Source organism: Pogona vitticeps, chromosome 3 (assembly GCF_051106095.1).
Source record: "Pogona vitticeps strain Pit_001003342236 chromosome 3, PviZW2.1, whole genome shotgun sequence".
NCBI classification, from domain to species: domain Eukaryota; kingdom Metazoa; phylum Chordata; class Lepidosauria; order Squamata; family Agamidae; genus Pogona; species Pogona vitticeps.
The window spans coordinates 81,225,449-81,249,913 of record NC_135785.1 but is presented as its reverse complement, the minus strand read 5'-3'; the positions used below and the strand labels follow the sequence as shown (position 1 = coordinate 81,249,913).

General features: G+C 40.7%; 1 protein-coding gene across 1 annotated transcript in view; it reads left to right on the top strand.

Moving 5' to 3' along the window:
* The window catches only part of DNTT (DNA nucleotidylexotransferase), a 173,611-nt gene that overhangs the window by 33,607 nt on the left and 115,539 nt on the right, over positions 1 to 24,465 (top strand). Inside the window, exons 4-5 of the mRNA XM_020795007.3 lie at positions 18,964 to 19,134; positions 20,392 to 20,463. Of these exons, the coding sequence (XP_020650666.3) occupies positions 18,964 to 19,134; positions 20,392 to 20,463 (243 nt within the window). The remainder of the gene's footprint in view (positions 1 to 18,963; positions 19,135 to 20,391; positions 20,464 to 24,465) is intronic.

Here is a 24,465-nt window from a genome sequence, read left to right as displayed (position 1 = left end):
CTCAGGATGATCTAGCCTGATCTCTCAAACCACCTTGCGTGTGGATGCAAGGTTCATCCCAGATTATATATCGATTCTCAGATTAAACCTGCTCAGGATGATCTAGCCTGATCTCTCAAACCACCTTGCGTGTGGATGCAAGGTTCATCCCAGATTATATATTGATCCTCAGATTGAACCTGCTCAGGATGATCTAGCCTGATCTCTCAAACCACCTTGCGTGTGGATGCAAGGTTCATCCCAGATTATATATCGATTCTCAGATTAAACCTGCTCAGGATGATCTAGCCTGATCCCTCAAACCACCTTGCGTGTGGATGCAAGGTTCATCCCAGATTATATATTGATCCTCAGATTAAACCTGCTCAGGATGATCTAGCCTGATCTCTCAAACCACCTTGCGTGTGGATGCAAGGTTCATCCCAGATTATATATCGATTCTCAGATTAAACCTGCTCAGGATGATCTAGCCTGATCTCTCAAACCACCTTGCGTGTGGATGCAAGGTTCATCCCAGATTATATATCGATTCTCAGATTAAACCTGCTCAGGATGATCTAGCCTGATCTCTCAAACCACCTTGCGTGTGGATGCAAGGTTCATCCCAGATTATATATTGATCCTCAGATTGAACCTGCTCAGGATGATCTAGCCTGATCTCTCAAACCACCTTGCGTGTGGATGCAAGGTTCATCCCAGATTATATATCGATTCTCAGATTAAACCTGCTCAGGATGATCTAGCCTGATCCCTCAAACCACCTTGCGTGTGGATGCAAGGTTCATCCCAGATTATATATTGATCCTCAGATTAAACCTGCTCAGGATGATCTAGCCTGATCTCTCAAACCACCTTGCGTGTGGATGCAAGGTTCATCCCAGATTATATATTGATCCTCAGATTAAACCTGCTCAGGATGATCTAGCCTGATCTCTCAAACCACCTTGCGTGTGGATGCATGGTTCATCCCAGATTATATATCGATTCTCAGATTAAACCTGCTCAGGATGATCTAGCCTGATCTCTCAAACCACCTTGCGTGTGGATGCAAGGTTCATCCCAGATTATATATCGATTCTCAGATTAAACCTGCTCAGGATGATCTAGCCTGATCTCTCAAACCACCTTGCGTGTGGATGCAAGGTTCATCCCAGATTATATATTGATCCTCAGATTGAACCTGCTCAGGATGATCTAGCCTGATCTCTCAAACCACCTTGCGTGTGGATGCAAGGTTCATCCCAGATTATATATCGATTCTCAGATTAAACCTGCTCAGGATGATCTAGCCTGATCCCTCAAACCACCTTGCGTGTGGATGCAAGGTTCATCCCAGATTATATATTGATCCTCAGATTAAACCTGCTCAGGATGATCTAGCCTGATCTCTCAAACCACCTTGCGTGTGGATGCAAGGTTCATCCCAGATTATATATCGATTCTCAGATTAAACCTGCTCAGGATGATCTAGCCTGATCTCTCAAACCACCTTGCGTGTGGATGCAAGGTTCATCCCAGATTATATATCGATTCTCAGATTAAACCTGCTCAGGATGATCTAGCCTGATCCCTCAAACCACCTTGCGTGTGGATGCAAGGTTCATCCCAGATTATATATCGATTCTCAGATTAAACCTGCTCAGGATGATCTAGCCTGATCTCTCAAACCACCTTGCGTGTGGATGCAAGGTTCATCCCAGATTATATATCGATTCTCAGATTAAACCTGCTCAGGATGATCTAGCCTGATCTCTCAAACCACCTTGCGTGTGGATGCAAGGTTCATCCCAGATTATATATTGATCCTCAGATTAAACCTGCTCAGGATGATCTAGCCTGATCTCTCAAACCACCTTGCGTGTGGATGCAAGGTTCATCCCAGATTATATATCGATTCTCAGATTAAACCTGCTCAGGATGATCTAGCCTGTTCCCTCAAACCACCTTGCGTGTTGATGCAAGGTTCATCCCAGATTATATATTGATTCTCAGATTAAACCTGCTCAGGATGATCTAGCCTGATCCAGGCAGTGGTAATCTGGCTGTCTAGTCACACCATGAAGTGGTTCATTTTCATTTTTAACTCCTGTTACACATGTATCTCATAATAAGGATAATATTATCAGTTATTTTTGCATTGTGCTCCCTCTGATTTCTTGTCTGGACAATGTTGTGGTCTTATGTGTAATGATGCACAACTATGAGGAAATTATGTAATGATAACAACTATGATTCCCTTTGTGTCCCTCACTTAGTACAACAGAATAGTAATTTCATGTTTTCCTTTTTTATACTTGCTCACTGCCCCTGGTACTGGAAAAACTTGATAACTAACTGATCTTCAAAAACTCTTCTGTTAAGAACAGGTCCAGCCTCAGTGTTTCAATCTGAATGTCAAGTAAGATATTTGCATCTAATTGATAATCGGCCGCCTCTACGCTTCACTCTGTAATAGGCCCACATCACTGCTTAATTTGGCCATATCTGTACTCAGATACACCAGATCTGAATTCTGACCTTCTATACATATGCTTTCAAGAGCAAGAACAAAGCACTCTATGCGGATGATGTTGGGTTGATATTGAAGACCAGAGTAGTGTGGCTGAATAAACCATTGGACTGGGTCTTGAGAGATCTGAGGTCTCCTCACTGAGCTATGTAGCTCACCTTGGGCCAGTCATTCTGAGTCACCTCACAAGGTTGTTGTGAGGGTAAAGTGGGGGAAGAAAAGAGCCACACATGCCCATTCTTGTGCTCACCTGAGGAAGGAGAATTATGAAACTTAAGTTATATATATAAAAAATGGTGTAACTGATTGGAAGTTATGAAGCAGAAAAGATCAATGTAGCTCATAGGCATTCTGTGTCCAGCGTAAGAGTCCATGAAAATGCAAACCTGGAAGTTCTCCTTATGCCTGTTTGTTCAGACACTTGATTCAAAGATATCAAAAAGTAGAACCTGCAACAAAATGTTCCGGTATGGAGTATTTCTCCGTACTGTTCCAGCCAACTAGCAATGCCCTTCTCCAAATACAGTATTCTGTTTTATTTCCCTTCCCATCCAGTTTCCCATTTACTCAGGTTTTATCCTGACAGTCAACCTTTTGTGACCTCTGATAACACTTCATTCTCACTGGGCTGTTGGAGGTCCCCTCTCTCCATAGTTTATTTTTCTTCCTGTGTCTGCTGTTGCAAACCATGGAGTTTCCCAGAGCCCAGAATATTACATTTAGAAAGAAACTGATTCCGTTAACTTGCTGCATTGGATCATTAGCAGAGTGTCGCTGTGCCATTACTATGTCTGCAAAGGTTAACTCATTCCATTGTACCTGAAAATGCTAACCAGTTTTCTCAAGTGTCCGATTCTGTTCATGGCAGGATGAAATCAATAGTACAGCGGTGCCTCGCTTAACGAGTGCCTCGGTTAATGACGAATCTGCATAGCGACGGATTTTTTTGCGATCACAAAAGTGATCACATTGCAATGTTTTTAATGGTAAAACATTGCTTTGTAATGATCAGCAAGCTGTTTCGCTTACTGATTTTCGCATAGCAAAAAACAGCTGATTGGCAGTTCCAAAATGGCTCCCAGAAAAAAATGGCCGCCTGCTGTGTTTTCGCGCTGATTCCTTGCATACCGGGCAGTGAAAATGGCAGCTGTATGGAGGATTTTCACTTAAAAGTGACTTTTAAGCCCATAGGAAAGCATTAAATGGGGTTTAATGCATTCCTATGGGCTTTTTCTTTTTGCATAGCGACGAATCCGGATAGCGACAATTTTTCTGGAATGGATTATCGTCGCTATGCGGGGCACCACTGATCTATGGTTGCTGTTACCTGCCTTGTTGTTTGTTAGGAATGCATTTGATTGATTCCCAGTGTGGTGTAGTGGATAGAGTGACAGGCAAAGACTCCAGAGAACAGGGTTCAAATCCCTGCTCAGCCATGGAAACTCACTGGGAGACTGGAACTGCTAAAATCACTCCTTAAATATCTTACTTACCTTGAAAGCCCAATTAGAATAGCTATAAATTGATTTTGACTTGACAGCACATACTGTAACAAACACATACACAGAGGAATGTATTGATGCTGCATCTGCTGGTGCAGTGATTGGAATACACATGAAAATGCTTCTTGGTTCCCTCTAGTGACCAATTCTGTTTACTGTACATCGAGAAATACTGTGAAAAATGCATGACAAAGCAAAATGATTGTGGAGGAATCCCTATCTAGGGCCCTCCTTCCCCACCCTTTGTCTCATACACATACATTCACTTTTTCCTGTCCCTTTCTTGCCTATTCCAGGGCCCCTGTTTGGCCAGAGCAAGTGTTTGGGGAAATGGGGAAAGAGGGATCAAGGAACTGCTTCTGTGCACCTTTGCCTGCTTGAAAGAACAGCATGTAGTGTATGTGGCAGCTGCAGTCAGTCTCACAGAAAAGAAAGTGAGGCTGTGTCCTCACTGGAATGCCAAACTGGAAGGATTCGGCTTTGCTTCAAAACCTGTATTGCATTAAAAAAATTAGTAAGTGTTCACACAGGGGGTGTGAAACATTTTTGGACTTCAGTGTTTGCACTGAATGCGTTGTGTTTGGCATCCTAGCCCAGAATCCTCCTCCCTCCCTCCCTCCTTCTCTCCCTCTAGTCCCACCGCTGCCTTTCTTTTTATGGTCTGATGTAAAGCAGCTTGGTTTTCAAATACACACATTCCATGACATCCTCTTTCATTTTGTCTTGCTTACTTCTTTTTCTGTTCCCCTTTAAAAATAAATGTTTATATGTGCAGAGGGGATCCAGAGAACACCGTCCCCACATTTTCTCCTCTCTCTGATTGTCCTCTGGTTTTTAATTTTTATTTCCTTTGAGTTTCACACAGCCTCCTTCTTCCTCTTCCTCCTGCCAATCTACTTCCGCACTTAACGAATCCTGCTCTGCTCCTTTTCACATGGATTCCCTCAAACAAAAGAACACATCTTCACATTCCATCCACAAATACATGCATGTGTGCAGGCAAGCAAGAGATGGGTCAGACAGCTTCCCACAGCCCCTCCCCGCATGACAAAGGCACAGAGTGCTGGGGTGGCTTCTTTTCTTCCCCCTTCTTTTGCCCCCTTCCCTGCCTCCCCCCCCCACACTCCCTGCTGTCTTTCACCACTAAGAGATAACAAGCAGACACCCGTTCACTCAAACACACTGAATTACAACTGTTGCCATTAAGAGCAGAAAAGTAACTGTGATTGAACTATGGTAATCACTGTAAAGTGTAACTTGTTCTTAAACTAGCTTGTATAAAAAGAGTTACTTCGTAGCTTTGGACTTTCCTAAAACATGCTGGTGGATCTCAGTTTTCTGCCTGGATTAGTTGACTATCATGCCTCGCTGTCAGAAATGGAAGATTTTTATCTAACAACAAGAATGGCTAGTCAGTCATGTGTAGCTGTATATGACAACACTTAACGTTTCTCTTATTTCATAATATAGTACTGCTGTCTTGAAAATCTGTCTCTGTAAAGGTCAGTACATTAAACTCTCAAAGGGTAATATTAGATGACTGATACAGAGGATCTTTCTGTATCTCTAGAAATGAGGGGTTTGGTGGTGGTGGTCTAAGTTACCATGCACGACCACTGTCATCATGATCATCAATATCTATTATTCCTCTCCATTTCCAAACAGCTTGCTGAAAGCATATGAAATGCAAGTGATATACAGTAGTTGCCGTACAAACTATGTTGATGTCTGTGACTGCTCCAGAGGAAACGTGAATCTTCCTCAATCTGAAAATTCGGAAAAAACGGCGAAGGGCAAACTCTTCTCATGGTGGATTGCAGTCCTTGCAGTGGCCATCTGAAACCTTTGAAGGCAGATCTGCTTGTGCTTAAGCATTTAGAAGAACCTCCCTAGGAAACGTCCTAATGTCTTGCTGGCAGAGAGTGAATTCGAGGAGGGGTGTTATGTGTTAGAGTGCAGCTAGGCTGGGGGATGCTCTGGGCATTCACTTCACTTCACCATCATGAAACTGCTTTTCTGTTCATTAATGTACAGCCTGATTTCTTGGATCCTGTTCAGAATAATGGACCTTGCTTTGCCAAGTTCTCCACTGATGTGCCAGGTAATTAGAATGCCATCCGTGCGGGCAATGATTCTTTTTCCGTCCTGAAGGAGTTTTGCCCTCCAGTTCCCTAGAAGTAAGCTCAATGAGACTTATTTTTTAGGTAAACATATTTATGGGGATTTCATGGTTGTTGCATTTCAAAGCAGCAGAATCCTTTGTGGTTTTACCATGCTGTTTAAGGAGTTCTAACTTTGGGGACTCTTGGCTAGATATAGTAATTTAGCTGCTACAACGTCATCTCCAGCTTACAAGAGTTGAACCCCCAATTTAGCTGACAAGAAATGCAGTTTTGAATTGTACCATGGCATGCTTTTGCCTTCTGTTCCAAGACTGTCACATAGTGGCAAATGTGGGGCTTCTAGGGTTGGCTTGCTTTCTCTGTTCACTACTTGGACGCCATAAAAAAAAAGCTCGCACTTCTTCCACTCCTTCCTTCATGGGACAATAGTTAAACTGCAGTACTGCAGTCAAAACTCTGCTTGTGACCCGAGTTGAATCTCCACAGATTCATTCTATATTCACAATACATCTGAAGAAAAGTCATGGTTATAAATTGGTTAGCTGATCCTTTAATAGTCATTCATACTCATGAGGATATCCTAGGAACTGTAGATTTCTGGCAGAATCTACAGTTTTCTATTAGACAATTCTTACCCTTTCAGCAAATTCTCATTATTCTTTCAGGGAAACTGTGATGAGCTGAACTGGTATAAAATCAAAATTGGCTTGCAAGAAAGATGTATCCTGAAATGACTAGTTCTGCAGCACGACCAGCAAAGCTTTCATAGTGAAGCAAAAGACAAGAATTGTGCTCATGATGAAGATATTCAATATATCAATATTTTAAAATATATTTTCTGGCTGACCTTATCATCCTGCTGTTCTTCTGGGTCCTTCTGTCCTGTATTTTTAGCTGGGGCTTGTACTTTGGCTGTAATTCATATGCTCAGAGAGAGATGGTCCAAAAGATAATTTTCTGTGCAAATACGGAGCTGCAATGAGGCATCAGTATAATTTACTTATACAAGCTGTGGGCAACCAACCATTAAATGATGCATTGTCTCTGGATGAATGCCATGTAGCCAGTAAATTAGATCCAAACCATCTTGAATTATGTTCTGGTGATAGAATCTTGTTATAACTGCTTTATTTTAAGATATAAATATATTGCCTTTTCTTTTCCTTTGTAACTTGGTGATAGCTTTTTCTTCCCACTGCTATTTTTAGCTTTTAATGTTGGCATTGCAAACCCATGTTAAGTTCTGTGGTCTTTGATAAATACAGGGATTTTTTTCACTTAGAGGTGACCCGGGGGACTCCAAAATCTCATTTTTGAGCTCTCCTTCAGATGAGCAGCTGCTTTATAAAGGCAATTAAATGTGACATTTTCCATACTGTCAAGTCAAGCAAGAAAACAGGTGTTTTGTTAACATGACAGCCACTGAGACTTAAGAAGTCTTATTTTCTTACAAGTCATGGTTTGTGGTATCTACGTTTTGGTGATAAAATGTTGGTATACATCCTGAATTATAACCAACACATGGTTTACAGATGCTATTGGAACTGTTCTTTAATGGCAATTTGGTCATTTGGAACTGTGTTTGGAAATAACTTCTAAAGAGTAGCACATTATGCTATTTCATTGGGTGCCTCCCCTGTTTTTTTAATAACAAAGGGAAATGCCTCTACAGTTTGCTTTTAAGTTAATGAGGCCCATACTCATTAAATTTCTGGCATGACACAAATAAGCTCTAGTTTGCAGGTTGGCAAGAAACAGGAGCTCCAGCATGCAGACTGTTTATGGTTTCTTTAAAAGGTAACAAGCAACATAATGGTTAACATAACAAATCAAAGACATTCCCTGTCAGTGTTTACACCAAATAATTAATTTTTGGAGCTTACTCACCATTGACAGAGAAAACATTTCAGATGTTTACTTGGGTTGGGTGAGAGTGTGGTGGAGAGGGAGGACTAGTTCAAGCCATTTTGCTGCCTGAGGTGAAGGACATGGAATACTCCCATCCTACATACAAAAACCCATGGGGGTGCCAGCTGTATTGTTTTTCAGCATACCTGAAGGCAGCACATAGTTCAGGACAGGCCACTTGCACACAACCATCTCCTCCTACCCTGTTTTGCTGCCTCCCCTTTTCTGCAGCCTGAGATGAATACCTGTGCAAAATTGTAAGGCCAGCCCTGTGGAACGAAGACAGACATTTCAGAGGACCGGGGAAAAAAACCAAAGCATTTAGCTGGAGGCTTCTTTCCAAGTCACACCGCAAGTGGAGGCACAACTGCGTAATAACCATAGGATAGCCATGTACGTGGTGGGTAGAGTTTCCTCAGAACTATCACCCCATCTTTGTACATCACTTTCAATTGCCTCATACCTATTATTTTTTAAAAGAAACAGAACACTAATTTGTAGCCTGTAGACAGTTCAATAGCTGCCTGAATAGCTCAGTGAATTGGAGGGCTTGGCTGCAGAGCCAGGGGCTTGGCGTTGGGTTCCCCAGTGTGCCTTCTGAAAAAAAAAAAGGCTCAGACTGTGTGGCCTTGGGCATGCTGAACTGTCCCAGGATGTCCCCTAGAAAAAGGGAATGGTAAATCACTTCTGAATACTCTGGTTAGAAAACCATATGAAAGGGCAGCCATAAGTGGCACCAGACGTAATGGTATATAATTATTATTATTGGGCAATTCAGCAGCAGCCTGTATATTTACCTATGTGATGACGGATTAAAAACCTGCTGTAAAGAAGGAAAGAAAGAAACCCCTTGTGGCAGCTTTTATCTTGAGATTACTTAATTTTTTTTTTTTTTTTTTTTGCTTCTGTAATGAAATGATCATATCATCAGTTACTATTCTATAACAACAAATGAATCTTTTTGCATTAAGGCAAACAAAAGCTTGTTGCACTACTATCTCTCCCAAAAGACACAGTTCAGTGTGATTTTTATGAGGTAAAATAAACATTGTCATTCTTCCCTCTTCTCCCCAAGAGGCTTGGATGGCTTAGAATATTAATATTGAATTGCAATAAAGCTTAGAAGGACATTTTTCTTATGGACAAATACAATTTAATTCTGAGAGGAGAAAGTAGTTAAGTCAGAAGCAAAGGGTGGTAGAATCCAGAAGCTCATTACAAATGCTTTTGAATTGTACTGGCACCAAGGCATTACTCATGATAATAAGGAGGTGAATATGTGGCTACAGGCAGAATGTCCATTGTCATGCTGTTCCTGAGGAGGGTAATAAGGGCTCTCCCCATTTTCATTTACTTTATATCTCATTCTCTTTATTTATTTAAGAGTCAGCTATATCTCTGAGTTGGGTAAACAAATACATTATTGTTACTGCTGTTTCAATCAGACAACCTGGTGCCTTCACTTTGCTTTACCATCAAATTTGGGTTCCTGCAGGTAGCAAAATACCAAACTGGTTATACCTTCTAAGTATCATGTTCTTTATGCTGCTGAAACTCTTTAGGAAAAATACGTTCATCAATAAGTGTGTCAAAACAGTGAAGTATAAAACATGTTCTCTGTAGAACGCATTGCTAAGGCTGGTTATTTTGAACAAAACACACACACATATTTTCTTAGGACCTGCTCTACAAAGAAAGTCACATATGAATAAGGGAGGAGGGAAAATTATTGGATTTTAATTTCTGTATAGAAATATGCATTTTGCACCTCCCTAGCCTGGCGTGCTCTGGTCCATGGGGTCACAAAGAGTCGGACATGACTAAATGACTAAACAACAACGACAGACTTGCGAAAGAATGTAGTACTTCTTCCCTCAGAAATCAAACGTTTGTGATGCTATTTGGAGGAAAAGAAACAATACACAAAACTATGCATAGATTTGAAAAATGAGCACAAGTAAAAATGTGTACATTTGAACAACATATGCAAACATATTTCAGTCAATGAAAAAATGTATACTAAAAGCATTAAAAATGTACAGAAAAATGTTCATAGATTTCTGTGCAGCAATTGTCAAAAGTAATCGTAAGAACTTGATGTAGGGTGGAATGCCAATGCCACTGGGATTCTGGGGGGAAAAAAACAATAATGAGCCTGATACATTTCCACCTCCTTGCTTTTGAAAGAAATGAATGGGAATGTCCTCAGGTCTGTTTCTAACCAATTCCTCTCCACTGCAAGGCATTTCTTTTGTTTTCTTTAAAATATGGTTTCACCATATTTCCTTGCCAGTGGAGATGCTGAAGCAATTAATAAACAAAAAGAAGCAAAAAGTAACTGGGTCATTTAAAAGAACCAAAGCAGCAAAACCACATTGAGACAATAACTACAGTATAGGAAAAGGTCCATCAATGCAGGAGGAGGGTGATCTAAACCCTTGGAAGTTTATCATAGCTGGTTTATGACAGCAGTCTCGATTAGAGCGAGGTAGAAACCAGGAACTTAGGAATTTATTCATTACTAAATACCAGTCAGGCTCAAAAGCAAATCAGGAAACAACAGCTTCTTCTTCTTAGGCTTGCTGTAGTGGTTGTTTGATCTTATGGTTAATGTGAATATTAGCCGGAACAGTTTCAGACAGTGACATGGAAACCTTAATGTCTTTTTCAAAGAACTAATTTTAAATATAATTGTCCTGGTATGGCTTTTTGAATCGATTATTCAGATATATATCCTACTAAATCAAGTGAGTCTTCCAACTCATGATTCAGAAAGAGATTCCATGTTGGATAAATCTTTGCTTTTATATGTATGTATGTATGCCCATACATGTTATATATTATGTTTATGTGTATGAAATTGTGTGTGTGTGTTTCTATCTCAGATGACACTGTTTGGAATTCAAGTCATATTCTCATGACTCTGTAGGTTTTTGTGGGGCTTTTTTGGTTATCAATGAAAATTGATGACAAAAAAACAATAGCCAGCATGTGAGAATATCACCAGGAGTACATCCAAGTGGCAAAATGTGATTATTTATATATTTAAATACCTCAGCAAATTACAGGGCTGTTTTATGTGGTTTCCCTCTCCTCATTTTTCTCTCTCAGAAAGAAGCCTATAAGGAGGTCTGTGAAAAGGACTGACTGTTCCAAATACACTGAGTGAGCTGTAAGAATAAAGAGGGCTTTGAACTTGGATCTCTCTGTTCCAGCATAATAACCATTACACTACATACAGATCACTATATACTGCTGGCAAAAAAAGAAAACCTCCCAATGTGTTTAATTTGAATAACATGAAACATTCATATTAATCCACATAATATGCAAATACAGCAGACCAAGAGGCAACTTGCTATCATAAATTGATCAGATATCATTCTAGGTTGCAAGTCTCATACCAGTCAACATTTGTTAAATTTGAGTTTGTTTACTGTACATACTTCTTTTTCCTTGCATAGTCAATTCAGAAGACACTGCAGAGAACAGAGATACGTAGAGGTGAAGTAGAAATTATTTTTTAATCTTGAGCAAACGAATCAAAACATGCCAAAATGTGCTTTATAGAGACAAGCAGCTCTATAATTTATTTCTGAATTTGCTGGCAGTGTTTTGTTGAGGGAGGAATACATATACCGTGTTAGTCTAATTGTTTATTTAAAATGTCTTAATGAGCTCTGGTACTCGGAGAAAACATTGAGTAATGAAAACACCATTTGAAATGAAGGCTTTGATGACATCTTTCAGCTTGCTGTCAATGATATTTGACTAGACATGGTGTTTTAGTTTTCTTCTCAATTTAAGGCAGTAACACATTTTCCCTCAAAACCTTTCCACCCACTAGCAGAAAGCATCCTATCTAACATTGCAATGGCATTATATTTGATATCATTTGTCTTGACAGTTTATGAGACTGAATAGAACTAGGTGATCATTTGCTCCCTTTTAAAAAAGGGGGGTTTGCATTTATTCTTTATTCTTTAAGGGTACCACATGTGGTGCAGTAGATGGAGTGATGGAGTAGAGTTCTGGAGACCAGGGTTCAAATCTTCACTCAGTCATGGAAACTCACTGGGCAGTGCAACTGGTAAAACTCCTTTTAAATATCTCATTTGCCTTGAAACTCCTGTGAAGGTCTGTGTAAGTCAGTTGTGACTTGATGAAACATAAGCAATTTATTTGTTGAAGCAGCCATTTATATCCCATGTAGAAACCATGGGCACTTGTGATGTTCTTATTGGGGAATTGGGGTTATTCCTTTTAGTTAGCAGAGTATGAGATAGAAACAATAACAACATAGTTACACATAGTTATTGTGTAGTTACAATCAGAAGAAGAAAAAAAGGGGGAAATGGAATCTCCAACACATTGAAGAGACCTTCCATGCTTGTTGCTTGGAGAAAACGCAGGGGAAGAAGAGGGGCTATCAACAACCTCAAAACCAATGGAAGCAAAAAACAAACAAGAAGAGTAGAGAATTGCCTCAAACGCTAGAGGCAGGAAAAGAACTTTACCAATCAGGTTAGTTGCAAAGGACAATCACTTTAGGCTAAAAAGCCCCCTCTCACTAATAGTGCATGCAAGACAGCTGTTATTCCAACAGTTACTTGATTATTCTGTAATGCATTGAATGGGGCATTTCTTTTGAATGAGCAGCTTTCAAATGTTCAGATTTCTATCACATGCTACTGAGAAACAGGGGGTTGCCAAAGAATTTTCGAGGTTGCAGGTTATGTTCTAAAACATATACCTCCTGAAAAATATTCACTAGGTGGGGCAGCACAATACATTTTCTGGTTGCATCCGAGCAGAACATTGTACCTCCCCTCCAGAAAGGTGCATATCATTTTTTCTGCTACATGATGCCAGAACCTCCCCAAATGCTTTTCTTATAGTCGCCATTTGGCCAGGTTTTGTTTAGCTTTTTTAACATGCCACCTGTTTTGATTATTAACTGGACTGGACTCCTAGCTTTCTCCTCTCTCACCCCACGAGGAAAAAAAAAGTCTCTAGCCCTTATAGAACCAGAGATATAAGGCACCAAAAATGCAGTCACTGTTTTGGCCAATTGTTTTATAAGAAAAAGGCCTTTCTGTGTGTTTGGCCAGTGAGTGATGCCATCCGCACTTCAAGGGAATACCTGAGTATGTAAAGACTTATCCTCTAATGAATAAGGTTGCAATTGTGGGAATGCTTGGCCCTAGCTGGTTGGTAAACAACTCAATTCCATTTTCAGACTTGCCTGCACAGAAAGCAACTGAGCCACAAAGTGACACCAAGCAAGGAAAATCCCAGAGAATGACTTCTTTTTTTTTTATCAGTTAACCACTTCTCATCCAAACACAAAGCAATTGTTAGGGCTGTTTTTCATCAAGTGTGAATGGCAGTGAGAGGAAGATGGTATCCTCTAGACCACTGGTTCTTAACCTTGAGTTACTCAGGAGTTTTGGACTGCAACTCCCAGAAGCCTTCACCACCAGCTGTGCTAAGTGGGGTTTCTGGGAGTTGCAGTTCAAAAGCATCCGAGTAACAAAGGTTAAGAACCACTGCTCTAGACTAGTGGTCCCGAACCTTGGGCCTCTGGATGTTCTTGGACTACAACTCCCAGAAGCTTTTACCACCACCTCTGCTGGCCAGGGTTTCTGGGAGTTGAGGTCCAAGAACATCTAGAGGCCCAAGGATGGGGACCACTGCTCTAGACCATCTTGACTGCTGCCTTTGTTGTTGTTAATATCCAGGATGCCCTTTGCCATATATAGCTTGGCATTCTTTTTCTTGCTGAAAATGCAAGCAAAATATTTTGCAACAATACCAGGCCATTTCCAGGCATTTTAAACCATGGATACAGAAACACAATACTCTACATTCATAAATGAGAGTTTTTTTAAAAAAAGAATTGAATTAAAATGGATATTTGAATATACATACATTACATCCAGATTCTAACAGAAACTTCCGTCAGTGCTAAAGGATCCTGAAAGATGAGCATATAATCTGTATTATGGTTGCTGGGAGAGGATAGAAGCAAGAACAGCTTGAATGTGACTGCAGTCCCTCTGTGTCAAAACATTTTGAAGAACACTTTGGATGTAATGAAATAATGAAGCAAAAGTGTGAGTACATGTTAACACATACAAGGGAGAAACAGATACTGGCTTTAACCTCTTATGTAAACTAATGTTACCATGCCCATTCTGCAAAATGCAAACTAGAAAGCGATTTCCAGTTTCCAGACCCTTTCTTTGGGATAGGCAATCTGAAAAAGAAAAGCTATATTGGACCAAAAGCTCTATGAACATGTTCTGTGCATGTTTTCCAAAAGATGTCTTCTCGCCTTTTGGAGTAAAAAAAAAGGAGTGGTCTCAGAGTTAGCAAAGATTGTCACTGGAGACTAAGGTCAAAATAATCCATTCTATGTTAAGGAAAGACAGTGAAGAAAGACAGGGATAAAAATCAACTGATTTGAAATGTGGTGTTGGAGGAGTGCTTTACCAATACCACAAACCACCAGAAAAGCATGGGTGCTCAATCAAGTCAAGCCTGTATTCTCACTAGAGAAAAATGAGTACATTGAGTCTATCCTACCATTTACATATCATAAAGATACAGAACTGACCAGAGAAGACAATATTGCTAGGAAAAGTAGACCAGTAGAAAAAGAGAAAGACACGAGATGGATTGTTTCAATACAGGAAGCCACAGCTGTTAGTTTACAAGACCTGAGTAGAACTTCCATGGAAAACACAATATTGCTAGGAAAGGGGAGCAGTAGGAAGAGAGAACAACCTAATATGACATGTTGTTGGTTTGCAAGATCTGAACAGATTTGTTAATGATAGGACATTTTGGGGATCTTTAACTCATATAGTCACCACACATCAGAAATGACTTTATGGCAGATACTATATTTGGTTTTTTTTCTTAATTATCAGACAATTGTATAGTAACAAGATGGGTGGAATGGTTGAAACTATGACAGGATATAGGCCCCAAAGCTCTGCTAACATTAAGTAAGACCATCCCCAGCCACAAAGCGAAAAACAGAAATTTCACAGTTTAAATGAGTGAACTTTGCTGGTGTAAGTTAGCAGAGTTTTTGTTCAATCCAGGCAGTCCAGTTGAATTACACAGACAAATACAGCTTCTTCCGACACCAAGTGTATTTACAGTATATACAGAAGTTCAGCAGTACAAATCGGCAGCATGACAGCATGCCATTCATTAGAAGAGATCCTATATCTTCTCCACATGTCCACACAGTTATACACATGCATATTTACATACAGTGAATCACTGTGGACATTGCATCATCCCAGACTGCATGATTCAGCATTTTGCACACCTGTCAAGTATGGCTGCTGATTATTATAGGCCTTGTTCTGCCTCAGTGTGGACATTATCCTTGACAAACTTCTGAAGATTTTTTTTCTTTATTCTTTCAAAAATATCTTTTAAAATATATTTACAAGAAGATACAGGATCTCTTTGCCAGCATGAATGCCTATTTAGTCAAGAAGGAGTTATAAAGTTCTGTGCCTGAAAGTCAGCTAATTTGGTTCTCACCGACAGTGAGAAGTTGAGATTGCTCCAGACCTCGAAAATGATTTTCCCTTTGAAGATTTGTGTTGGGACCCTGCTTCCAGAAATACTGACAACATATTTACTGAAAGCAGTCAGGGCAGGGAGAAGCAGAAATGCTCTGTGCTTTTGTAATGCCAAAATACTTTGAATGTGCCTTACAAATTGTATGCTAATTCCCTAGAGATACATGGGAAAATGTCAGCCTTTACTTTCTTTAAAGCAAACCTGTTTTTCCCTCCTTTCATAATAGCTGTGAACTTTTGTTGACTTGTAATTCACCATTGTCCAAACAATACTTTGTATCAGTTTATAAGTCCTGGTTTTTCCTCATTTGAAAGATCTCTTTTGAGGATCAGTATTTCAGTCCCTGCAGCGTGGAGTCTCTGCAAATAAAAATGGGTGGAGCCAACCATTCTCTTTCAAGATAAGTAAGATTAGTCTTTTCAATTTGTATGAATTATTTTAAATCTGGGATCATTTAGGGCACCTATTTCTGAATGGGGGAAAACAGTTTTACTTTTTAAAAATCATAATTTGAAAACCCTTTGCCCAAATATCCTAAAATTTGGCACCCAGCAAGAGCAGTATGTCTGCTACAAATGGTGCTGACCTATAGTCCAATTTCAAATTTGTAATTTTTTGTTTGAGCGCCCCTATTTTTAGAATAGCCTTTTAGAATGTTGATTTGCTGTGCTCCAGAATAGCATAGTTGCACTACTGTGTACCTACAATGTGCATGCTTGGGTGTGCCTGTACATACACTTTAGCAGCTAGCTGCAAAGTATGTTTAATGGCTAGCCTATGTTTCCCCCTTTGCCTAGTTAGCGGTCCTAATCCCAGGAGATAGTAAAATTATCAACAAATGCTTGCTTCTCTCAGTGCCTTAAAACAAGTGATACAATGGGTGAGGAAAGGGAGGGATTATCTACCTGTTTACTAAAGAGGGGAAGATCCACTGCTGGAACTAATGGATAGATCAAAGCTGGCAGAAGGGGAGTCAGTAGTTTTAGCAACAGCTGGTAATGAGCATTTTGTAAATTCAGATGCAGCAAGAATGAATGTCCTTGGGCATACTTCCCAGTTACTGCTGCTGGTATTGGCATTTGGGGGAAAATGTTTGCTTCTTCAAGTGGGTAAGACAAGGAGAGGTGGTCATTTCTGATCTATTTTCCCATTAAGAAGGTCACCTGCAAAACTCAACCCAACCAAAAGCAAACTGGTATTGCAATTATGCATTTCTTAAAAGATATTTTATAAATGGCAAAATGTTGGTATGGAGAGAAATAAAAAGAGAGAGAGAGAACGAGAGAGAGAGACTAGTCACAAACCTGGGTATTTGGTCAAAATGTAATCAAATCAACTTTATTCTAGGTTGACTGAAAACAAAAGAACTGAAGGGAGGCAGATGAGGAATCCCAAAATATAGCGTAGTCTCTGAGCAAAACATCTGCCACATTCCTCTGTGACAGTGGGGGAGACAGGTGTCAAATGTTTAGGGGAGAACTGATTATTACTAAGCATGTGAAAAAGACGGAAACAAGCTTTAATATAAATTTCCATTTTATTTTCAAAGTGCTCTGTAGTCTTGATCTAGTTTTTATAATGCAGCTTTCAGAAGTCATATTTTAATCATTCAAAGGAAGCAGGTTTTTGTTTTGTGAAAATAGAATAGTAGAATAATGATGGATATAAATGTGATGTTGAATCCATGCTTAACCATGCTTAGAGAGACCCATTGGCCAGAATCGTGCTGGCTAGTTACGCAGGATTGAAGTGCAGTGATACGTATAAATTGCAGCAGCAAATTGCCACTGGTTAAGAAGTCAGTGCTTGTATCCCTCATTGTACACCAGTTTTGTGAATTGGTGCATGATGAGGAAAAACAATAAACTAATTCTTGTTATTGTTGTTCTTACTATGTGCCCTCAAGGTGACTCCAACCTATGGTGACTCTATGAATGATCATCCTCTAAGGGCCCAGTCTTCAGCAAACTCAAGGCCATGGCAATTCACCAATTTGCCACTGTGTGCCAATTTGTCTCTGTGATTTACACTGTAGCATTTACTAATAGGATTCTGTCCATCAAAATCAATGAGCCTTAAGCCAGTTATGAATATCTTGATCCACTGATATAAGCTGGTCTACTCTAACCATGAAAAAAAATCTGGATCCAACCCATCAGAAACAGATCATATTATGATAAGTTACTCTTTAAAATGGTCTTGAAAAGCCCTTCGCACATTACTGCAACATTTGGTGAACATTTCAGCATACTATCTAAATTTTCCAGATGTCAACATTTGTCCTAAATGTTCACATTATACAGTTGTTTCTCATTGGCCCCAAAACTTTTGAAATGTTTTGTCCAGTGCCATCTGACAAAATTAATGTTTAGCCATAGTTTTTGGTGGATAAAACAGTGTGTTGTCTTTGTCCAGTGAGCTTGAACAATCAGGAATTTGACATTTATGCCCTTTCTTTAAATGTTGGTGACCCAAAGTGGGTTCTCAAATTAGCTTGAGACTTGAACTAGATGCTGTAATGGCTAATGTGACCCCAACTCCATATCTGTCAAGATGGCAAGGGTACTAGATCAAGATGGCCACTTTGAGTGATGGCTGTTTTCTCTTCTGCATAGAGTTAATATCTGGGTTTTTATACTTCAGTTGTAAGGGAAGCTGATGTAGGTATTGTTAAGCTTGTCAAATTTTGTTAGACAGAAAGTGACAAGACTTTTTAGTCCCAGTAGTGGAGAAGTGAACTTTGGCCCAAAATCTAGAATAAACAGAGACACATGTTCTTGCGGCAAATGCTGTGTTGATACAGAGAAAGCTTAGAGGGCAACCACAGCGTCTTGCACCCACCAACACTCTCCTGAGATTACCTATTGCCACCATTTCCCTCCTCCTCCAGGCTTATTTCCGTTTTTGGGAGCTAGTCCTGCCGCAATCTGCTTTTTCAATTGTTTCTGAGAAACGATGATCTCATGCTTTGGAATGTTTGACAAAGGGGATTTCGGCAGATGTCTCAACATTGCAGAAGCTATTTCACATTGTCAGGCTCCAGAGACTTTCCAAAATTCATGCTCATCCACCAGTTACCTATCTATAGGTCAAAAAGCCTTTTGGATGTTCACAAGAAAAGTCCTTTATTAAGCATACCTATGAGCAAAATGTCACAGGCGGTTGAGCAGCTGTTCTTTCATATATTTACCTTGATTTGGAAGGATGTGCACCAGCTTGCAAGTTTTAAACTTTGTTAATGACATCTGGAATGTATCATGTTTTTAATAAAATAATCTGTCTCTCCTTTTTTCTTTTCCTCCACTATACAAAGGATGCCTTTGAAATACTGGCTGAAAACGATGAGTTCAGAGAAGATGAAGGATCTTGTCTTGCATTTAGGAGAGCAGCTTCAGTACTGAAGTTTCTTCCATTCGCCATAGTTAGAATAAATGATATTGAAGGACTGCCTTGGATAGGAGAACGCGTCAAAGGGGTTATTGAGGTAAGTTTTATAGAAAGAGACATGCATGTATTGCTACTGAAGAAAACAAACAAACAAAACCACGTCCCATTCAGTAGGATTCCTTCTACATTTTCTTTCTGCTGCTTTCTCTTCAGAGGCATTAGAAATCCATGGTTGGGTATGTCTGAAAGAACAGAATAGATGGGCAATCCCAGCAGGTAGACATCACTGTAGAGCAACTGTTCTCTCTGCTGCAGAGCTGTTTTCTTTGGCATGTGCCATGGTGTTTTCATCTGTATTACATGTCTCTGCTACACTTGCTTTTCAGTGGCATTTTGCAGGTGTGTTTCTGCAAGAAGGAAGGCTCTGTTAGTTGTGCTTTGCATGACTTTTCTTTAAAAAAACCCCTCTCCCTTAGCCAATGTCTAAGAGTGCTGTTTGTAAGGCAGGATTCAATGTTTTTGCAGTGTGGTTGATTTTATCATTTTTGATGGCTTGTTGTTGCTCTGATATTTCTTACAAAAAGGAGCATAAAAATGCACAACCATAACTATTGGTGTGGCTACTACAGTTATTAAATCAATGCTCTGATATTATGCACCTTCCCCATGTTCTGCTCCTACTGCTATGTTTAAATGGCAAACACGTTGTGTGCATGTTTCTCTAAGTGCAGATTTTCATGAATTCTGGAGAAACATTTTCAAGCAGTTCCTCCTCCAAGATTGGAAATAATTTTTTTTTTAAAAAATAGTACAATTCAAAGATTTCCCCATTTAAGGAGATGTAGTCAAGAACATGATACCCTTGTGCTTTTCAGAAACAGGTATTTACCCTGTTTTATTGTGTGAGCATTTTTTAATAGGAAAAAATGTATGTGGAACTTCTATTCTTTCTATTTCTAATTTACTCTGTAATAATGAAATCTCAGTAACATTAAGAATCCCCATGCAGAAACACAATCACAACAGTGTCCTCTGTGTGTCCCATGAATTCCTAGATACTTAATCTTCTCTCAGTACCTGTCAGATTGTAGCATGAATCTTAAGGCATAGCAACTAACCCTTCAGAGTAGGGGAGAGGAACCTGAGACCCTCCAAATATCGTTGGACCAACGGGCAACAGCTCTAACTTGCATAACCAATGGGCATCAAGGAGGAGTTTGGAAGCATCTTGAGGGCAACAGATTCTCCACATCAAAGTTAGAGAATGAGGATATTAAATCACTTCCCACGGGAAGCTTTTCTACAGGAGAAATCTGTTTCACACTGCTTAACTAAATGCTTCCCACATATACAGGATATTCTAGAAGAAGGCGAGAGTCCTAGAGTGAAGGCTGTGCTAAACAACGAACACTATCGTTCATTCAAAGTAAGTTGGTTCTGCTCTTTTCCTTCTTATGGTTGCCAAATGTTTTCTCTGTATGCATTGACATCTGCTCCTTCAACCTAAAGGGAGACTTGGTTACAGAGATGGATAGAAACACCATGATTTAAATCAGGGGTGGGCAATATATGGCCCAGGAGCAACATGATCTCTGTTTCCCACTCCATGCCCCATGTAATGTCCAGACCTGCTGGATGGTTTTCAATTTCCTGGTTTCCAACTGACAAAAAACATGCCAGAGGAAAAAAATGGCAAATCTTGTCCCCAGAAGCCTTTGGGAGTCCCCAAATGGGTTGACAGTCCCACTCTTTTTCTTTTTCTCAGTGAGTTAGGACTTCAGTGCCCTCCTGTGATGGTTACCAGGTTCAGGGGGTTCCTCTCTAATCACTCAGCCACATTATCCATTATTTCAGTGTGAGCTCTCATAAATGAAAATCTGCTCTCTCAGGCACCAGCATGAAAATACATGTCTGTTACATTTATGCATCCTATGTATCTCTATGACTAGGTGAGGATTCCTGAACGCAGCTGTGTTTGGGAGGGCATTTTATTTGGTGAGGTATTTTCCTCTAGGCTGACCTTTGTTTTCCAAAACTGCATGGTCTGAGGGGACAGGGTTTTAGCTTTAAATGAGTGTGAGCAGTAGCTCTAAGCCCTTTTCCTGAAGAGGAAGCTGAGGCAGGAGGTGAGCTGTGTTTGGGAGGACATTTTATTTGGTGAGGTATTTCCCTCTAGGCTGACCTTTGTTCTCTGTGATCTCTTTGGTACTTTTTTTTTTGCTCTAATCTGCTAAATAGGAAAGCCAAATAACATTGTATACACCTGGGGGGCAGGAAAGTTTTAGGGGTAGGATCAAACTTCAGCACTATTAGGGAGCAGGCCGGGTAGGTGGGGCTAAACAGCCTTGGAAGGCAGCCCATCTAGGAGAAGGAAAACTCAGATTTCAAACCTCCACTGCCTTGTGGCTATATCCACTGATGGAAAAGGCTTCAGGAGTTAACCTTGAGGCAAAATCTGGAGCTGGAGTCCCAGAGGCAGTTTGTGTCATTCTGGCAACTCCTGCAACATTGCTGGAACCACTTGTATTGGCTCTTGCCTTTCCATTGGACTATTTCAGCGACGTGGAGAGGAGGGGTTTGCTGCTTGGGTAAGAGCCTATCCTCCATATTAATTTACCCAGGCTTCGTGCTCTGGAGAAGACACTCCAGCTTCGCATACAGTGTTGAAATAACATGGGAAGTAGCAGTTACCAGTTATAAGTCTTTGCTCGATTGGTATAGAGCATGATGCCAGGGGCTACTTCTGAAGGTGGGAGAAGTCATTGTACGTCACTAGGTAGATACCACCCACATTAAGCTGGGCAGTCCCCAGACAGTAGGGTGCTACCTCGCCACAGTCTGTTAATCTCACGGGGTGCGTGGGGTTTAGGGTGAAAGCAGATTGAAAACCTTGCACCATGCAACAATCATAAGAAAACTTCTGCCCTAAATTTGGGTACCTGGAATGTTCAGACAATGACCCCTGGCTTTTCGGATGACCTGCACGGAATAGATGGCAGGTGCAAGACAGCTGTCATCAACATGGAACTGAGTAGACTGCAGATGGACATTGTTGCCCTGCAAGAGATGAGATTGCTAGACATGGAATCTGTCAAAGAAAAAAAACCTTCTCATTCTTCTGGCAGGGAAAACCATTGAATGAGACCAGGGAACATGGTGTTGGCTTTGCAGTCAGAAATACTCTGCTGAGATCCATTGTTCCACCTACTGTGGGGAGTGAAAGAATTCTGTCTCTGCAGCTCCACTCATCAGCGGGACCGATCACCCTCATTGGTGCATATTCACCAACACTGTCATCCACAACAGAAGTCAAAGACAAATTCTACGATGATCTGGCAGCTATGATCAAAAAAATCCCCAGGAGAGAGCCACTGTTCATTCTCGCAGACTTTAACACTAGAGTTGGTGCTCATCACAATTTTAGGCCCACTTGTCTAGGCTGTTTTGGCATTGGGAAGGTCAATGCTTGCTGGAGTTTTGCTGTTATTATGGTCTTTGTGTTCAGCAACATGTTCTTTAATACGAAGCTTCAACACAGATTTTCCTGGTGACATCCAAGATCCAAGCATTGGCATCAGCTCGATTTGATCCTCACTAGACGTTCTAGCCTTCCTAGTATTATGATCACACACAGTTACCAGAGTGCTGATTGCAATACTGAGCAGTCCCTGGTGTGTAGTAGAGTAAAGCTGTGAACAAAGAGATTGTATCACACAAAAAAGGAAGGAAGACCACGTATTGACATCAACAAGACTTGCAATCAAAGAAAAGTGGAGGAATTTGCCCAAGCGCTTGAGGAAACCCTTCCAAGCCCAGCTGATGCAAATGCACCTGAACGATGGGAACATTTCAAGAATGCTGTTTATAACACCGCCTTATCCACATTTGGCAAGAAAACCAAAAAGACGGCAGACTGAAGCCTTTTGGAGGAGTTGATGCCAGCCATTGAGGATAAGAGTAGAGCTCTAGCAGCATATAAAGCCTGTCCTAGTGAGTACAACTTGCAGCTCTTCAACTTGCTCATAGCAAAGTCCAACAGGCTGCCAGTAGATGTTCCAATGATTATTGGCTTCAGCTCTGTTCTCAGATACAGTTAGCAGTGGACATAGGTAACATCAAGGGAATGTATGATGGTATCAAGCAGGCTTTAGGTCTGATACAGAAGAAATCTGCTCCTTTGAAGTCTGCTACAGGTGTGATCATCCAGGACCAAGCACAGCAGATGGAATGCTGGGTGCAGCACTACTCTGAGCTATATTCCAGAGAGAATGTAGTAACCAAAGAGGCATTAAATAACATTGAGTGCCTGCCTGTCTTGGAAGAGTTGGACAGCAAACCAACTTTAGCAGAAATAAAAGTGGCCTTGGATTTCCTCGCCTCCGGTAAGGCACCTGGAAAGGATAACATCCCTGTTGAAGTACTGAAGTGCTGTAAAGAGATCATCACCACCTAGCTGTATGAAATCTTTCGTCTTTGCTGGAGGAAAAGTGGAGTACAACAGGACATGAAGGATGTAATCATCATCACATTGTATAAGAACAAAGGCGACAGGAGTGACTGCAATAATTACCATGGCATCTCTCTTCTCAGCGTTGTAGGAAAGCTGCTTGCCCGTGTTGTGTTGAAGAGGCTCCAGGTGCTTGCAAACAGAGTCTTTCCAGAATCACAGTATGGATTTCGAGCTAATTGATCCGCCATTGACATGGTATTCTCCCTCAGACAGTTGCAGGAGAAATGCAGGGAACAACGACAGCCACTCTTTGTGGCCTTCATAGATCTCACAAAGGCCTTCAATTTGGTTAGCAGGGATGGCTTTTTAAAAATATTTCCCAAGACTGGATGTCCACCTCGACTCCTTAACATCATCAGGTCCTTTCATGAGGAAATGAATTTATTTATTTATTTATTTATTTTATATCCTGCCTATCTAGTCAATTCACCACTGTAGGCGGCTCACAACAAAGGGAACAACAATAATAAAAATCAATTTACAAAGAGGAAAACTTTCAACAATTGGATAAAACACTAGGAAAGAGAAGGAAAGAGGAGTCAGGAATTAACTGGGGGGGGGGGAAGCTTGCTGAAACATCAATGTTTTAAGTTGCTTTTTGAAAATACCCAGTGAGGGGGCCGCGCGAATATCAGGGGGAAGGTTATTCCAGAGGCGAGGAGCCACCGCCGAGAAGGCCTGATTTCTTGTCTTTTCTTTCCGGGCCTCTCTCAGCGTTAGGCTCCTCAGCCTCACCTCCTGGCTCGCGCGAGTGACACGGGTAGATCTTGGTGGTAGAAGGCGTTCCGCCAAATATCGAGGCCCTAAACTATTTAGGGCTTTATACGTAAGCATCAACACTTTGAAGTTGATGCGGAATCGGATGGGCAGCCAATGCAGTGCGGCCAGAGTGGGTGAAATGTGTTGGAATTTTTTCAC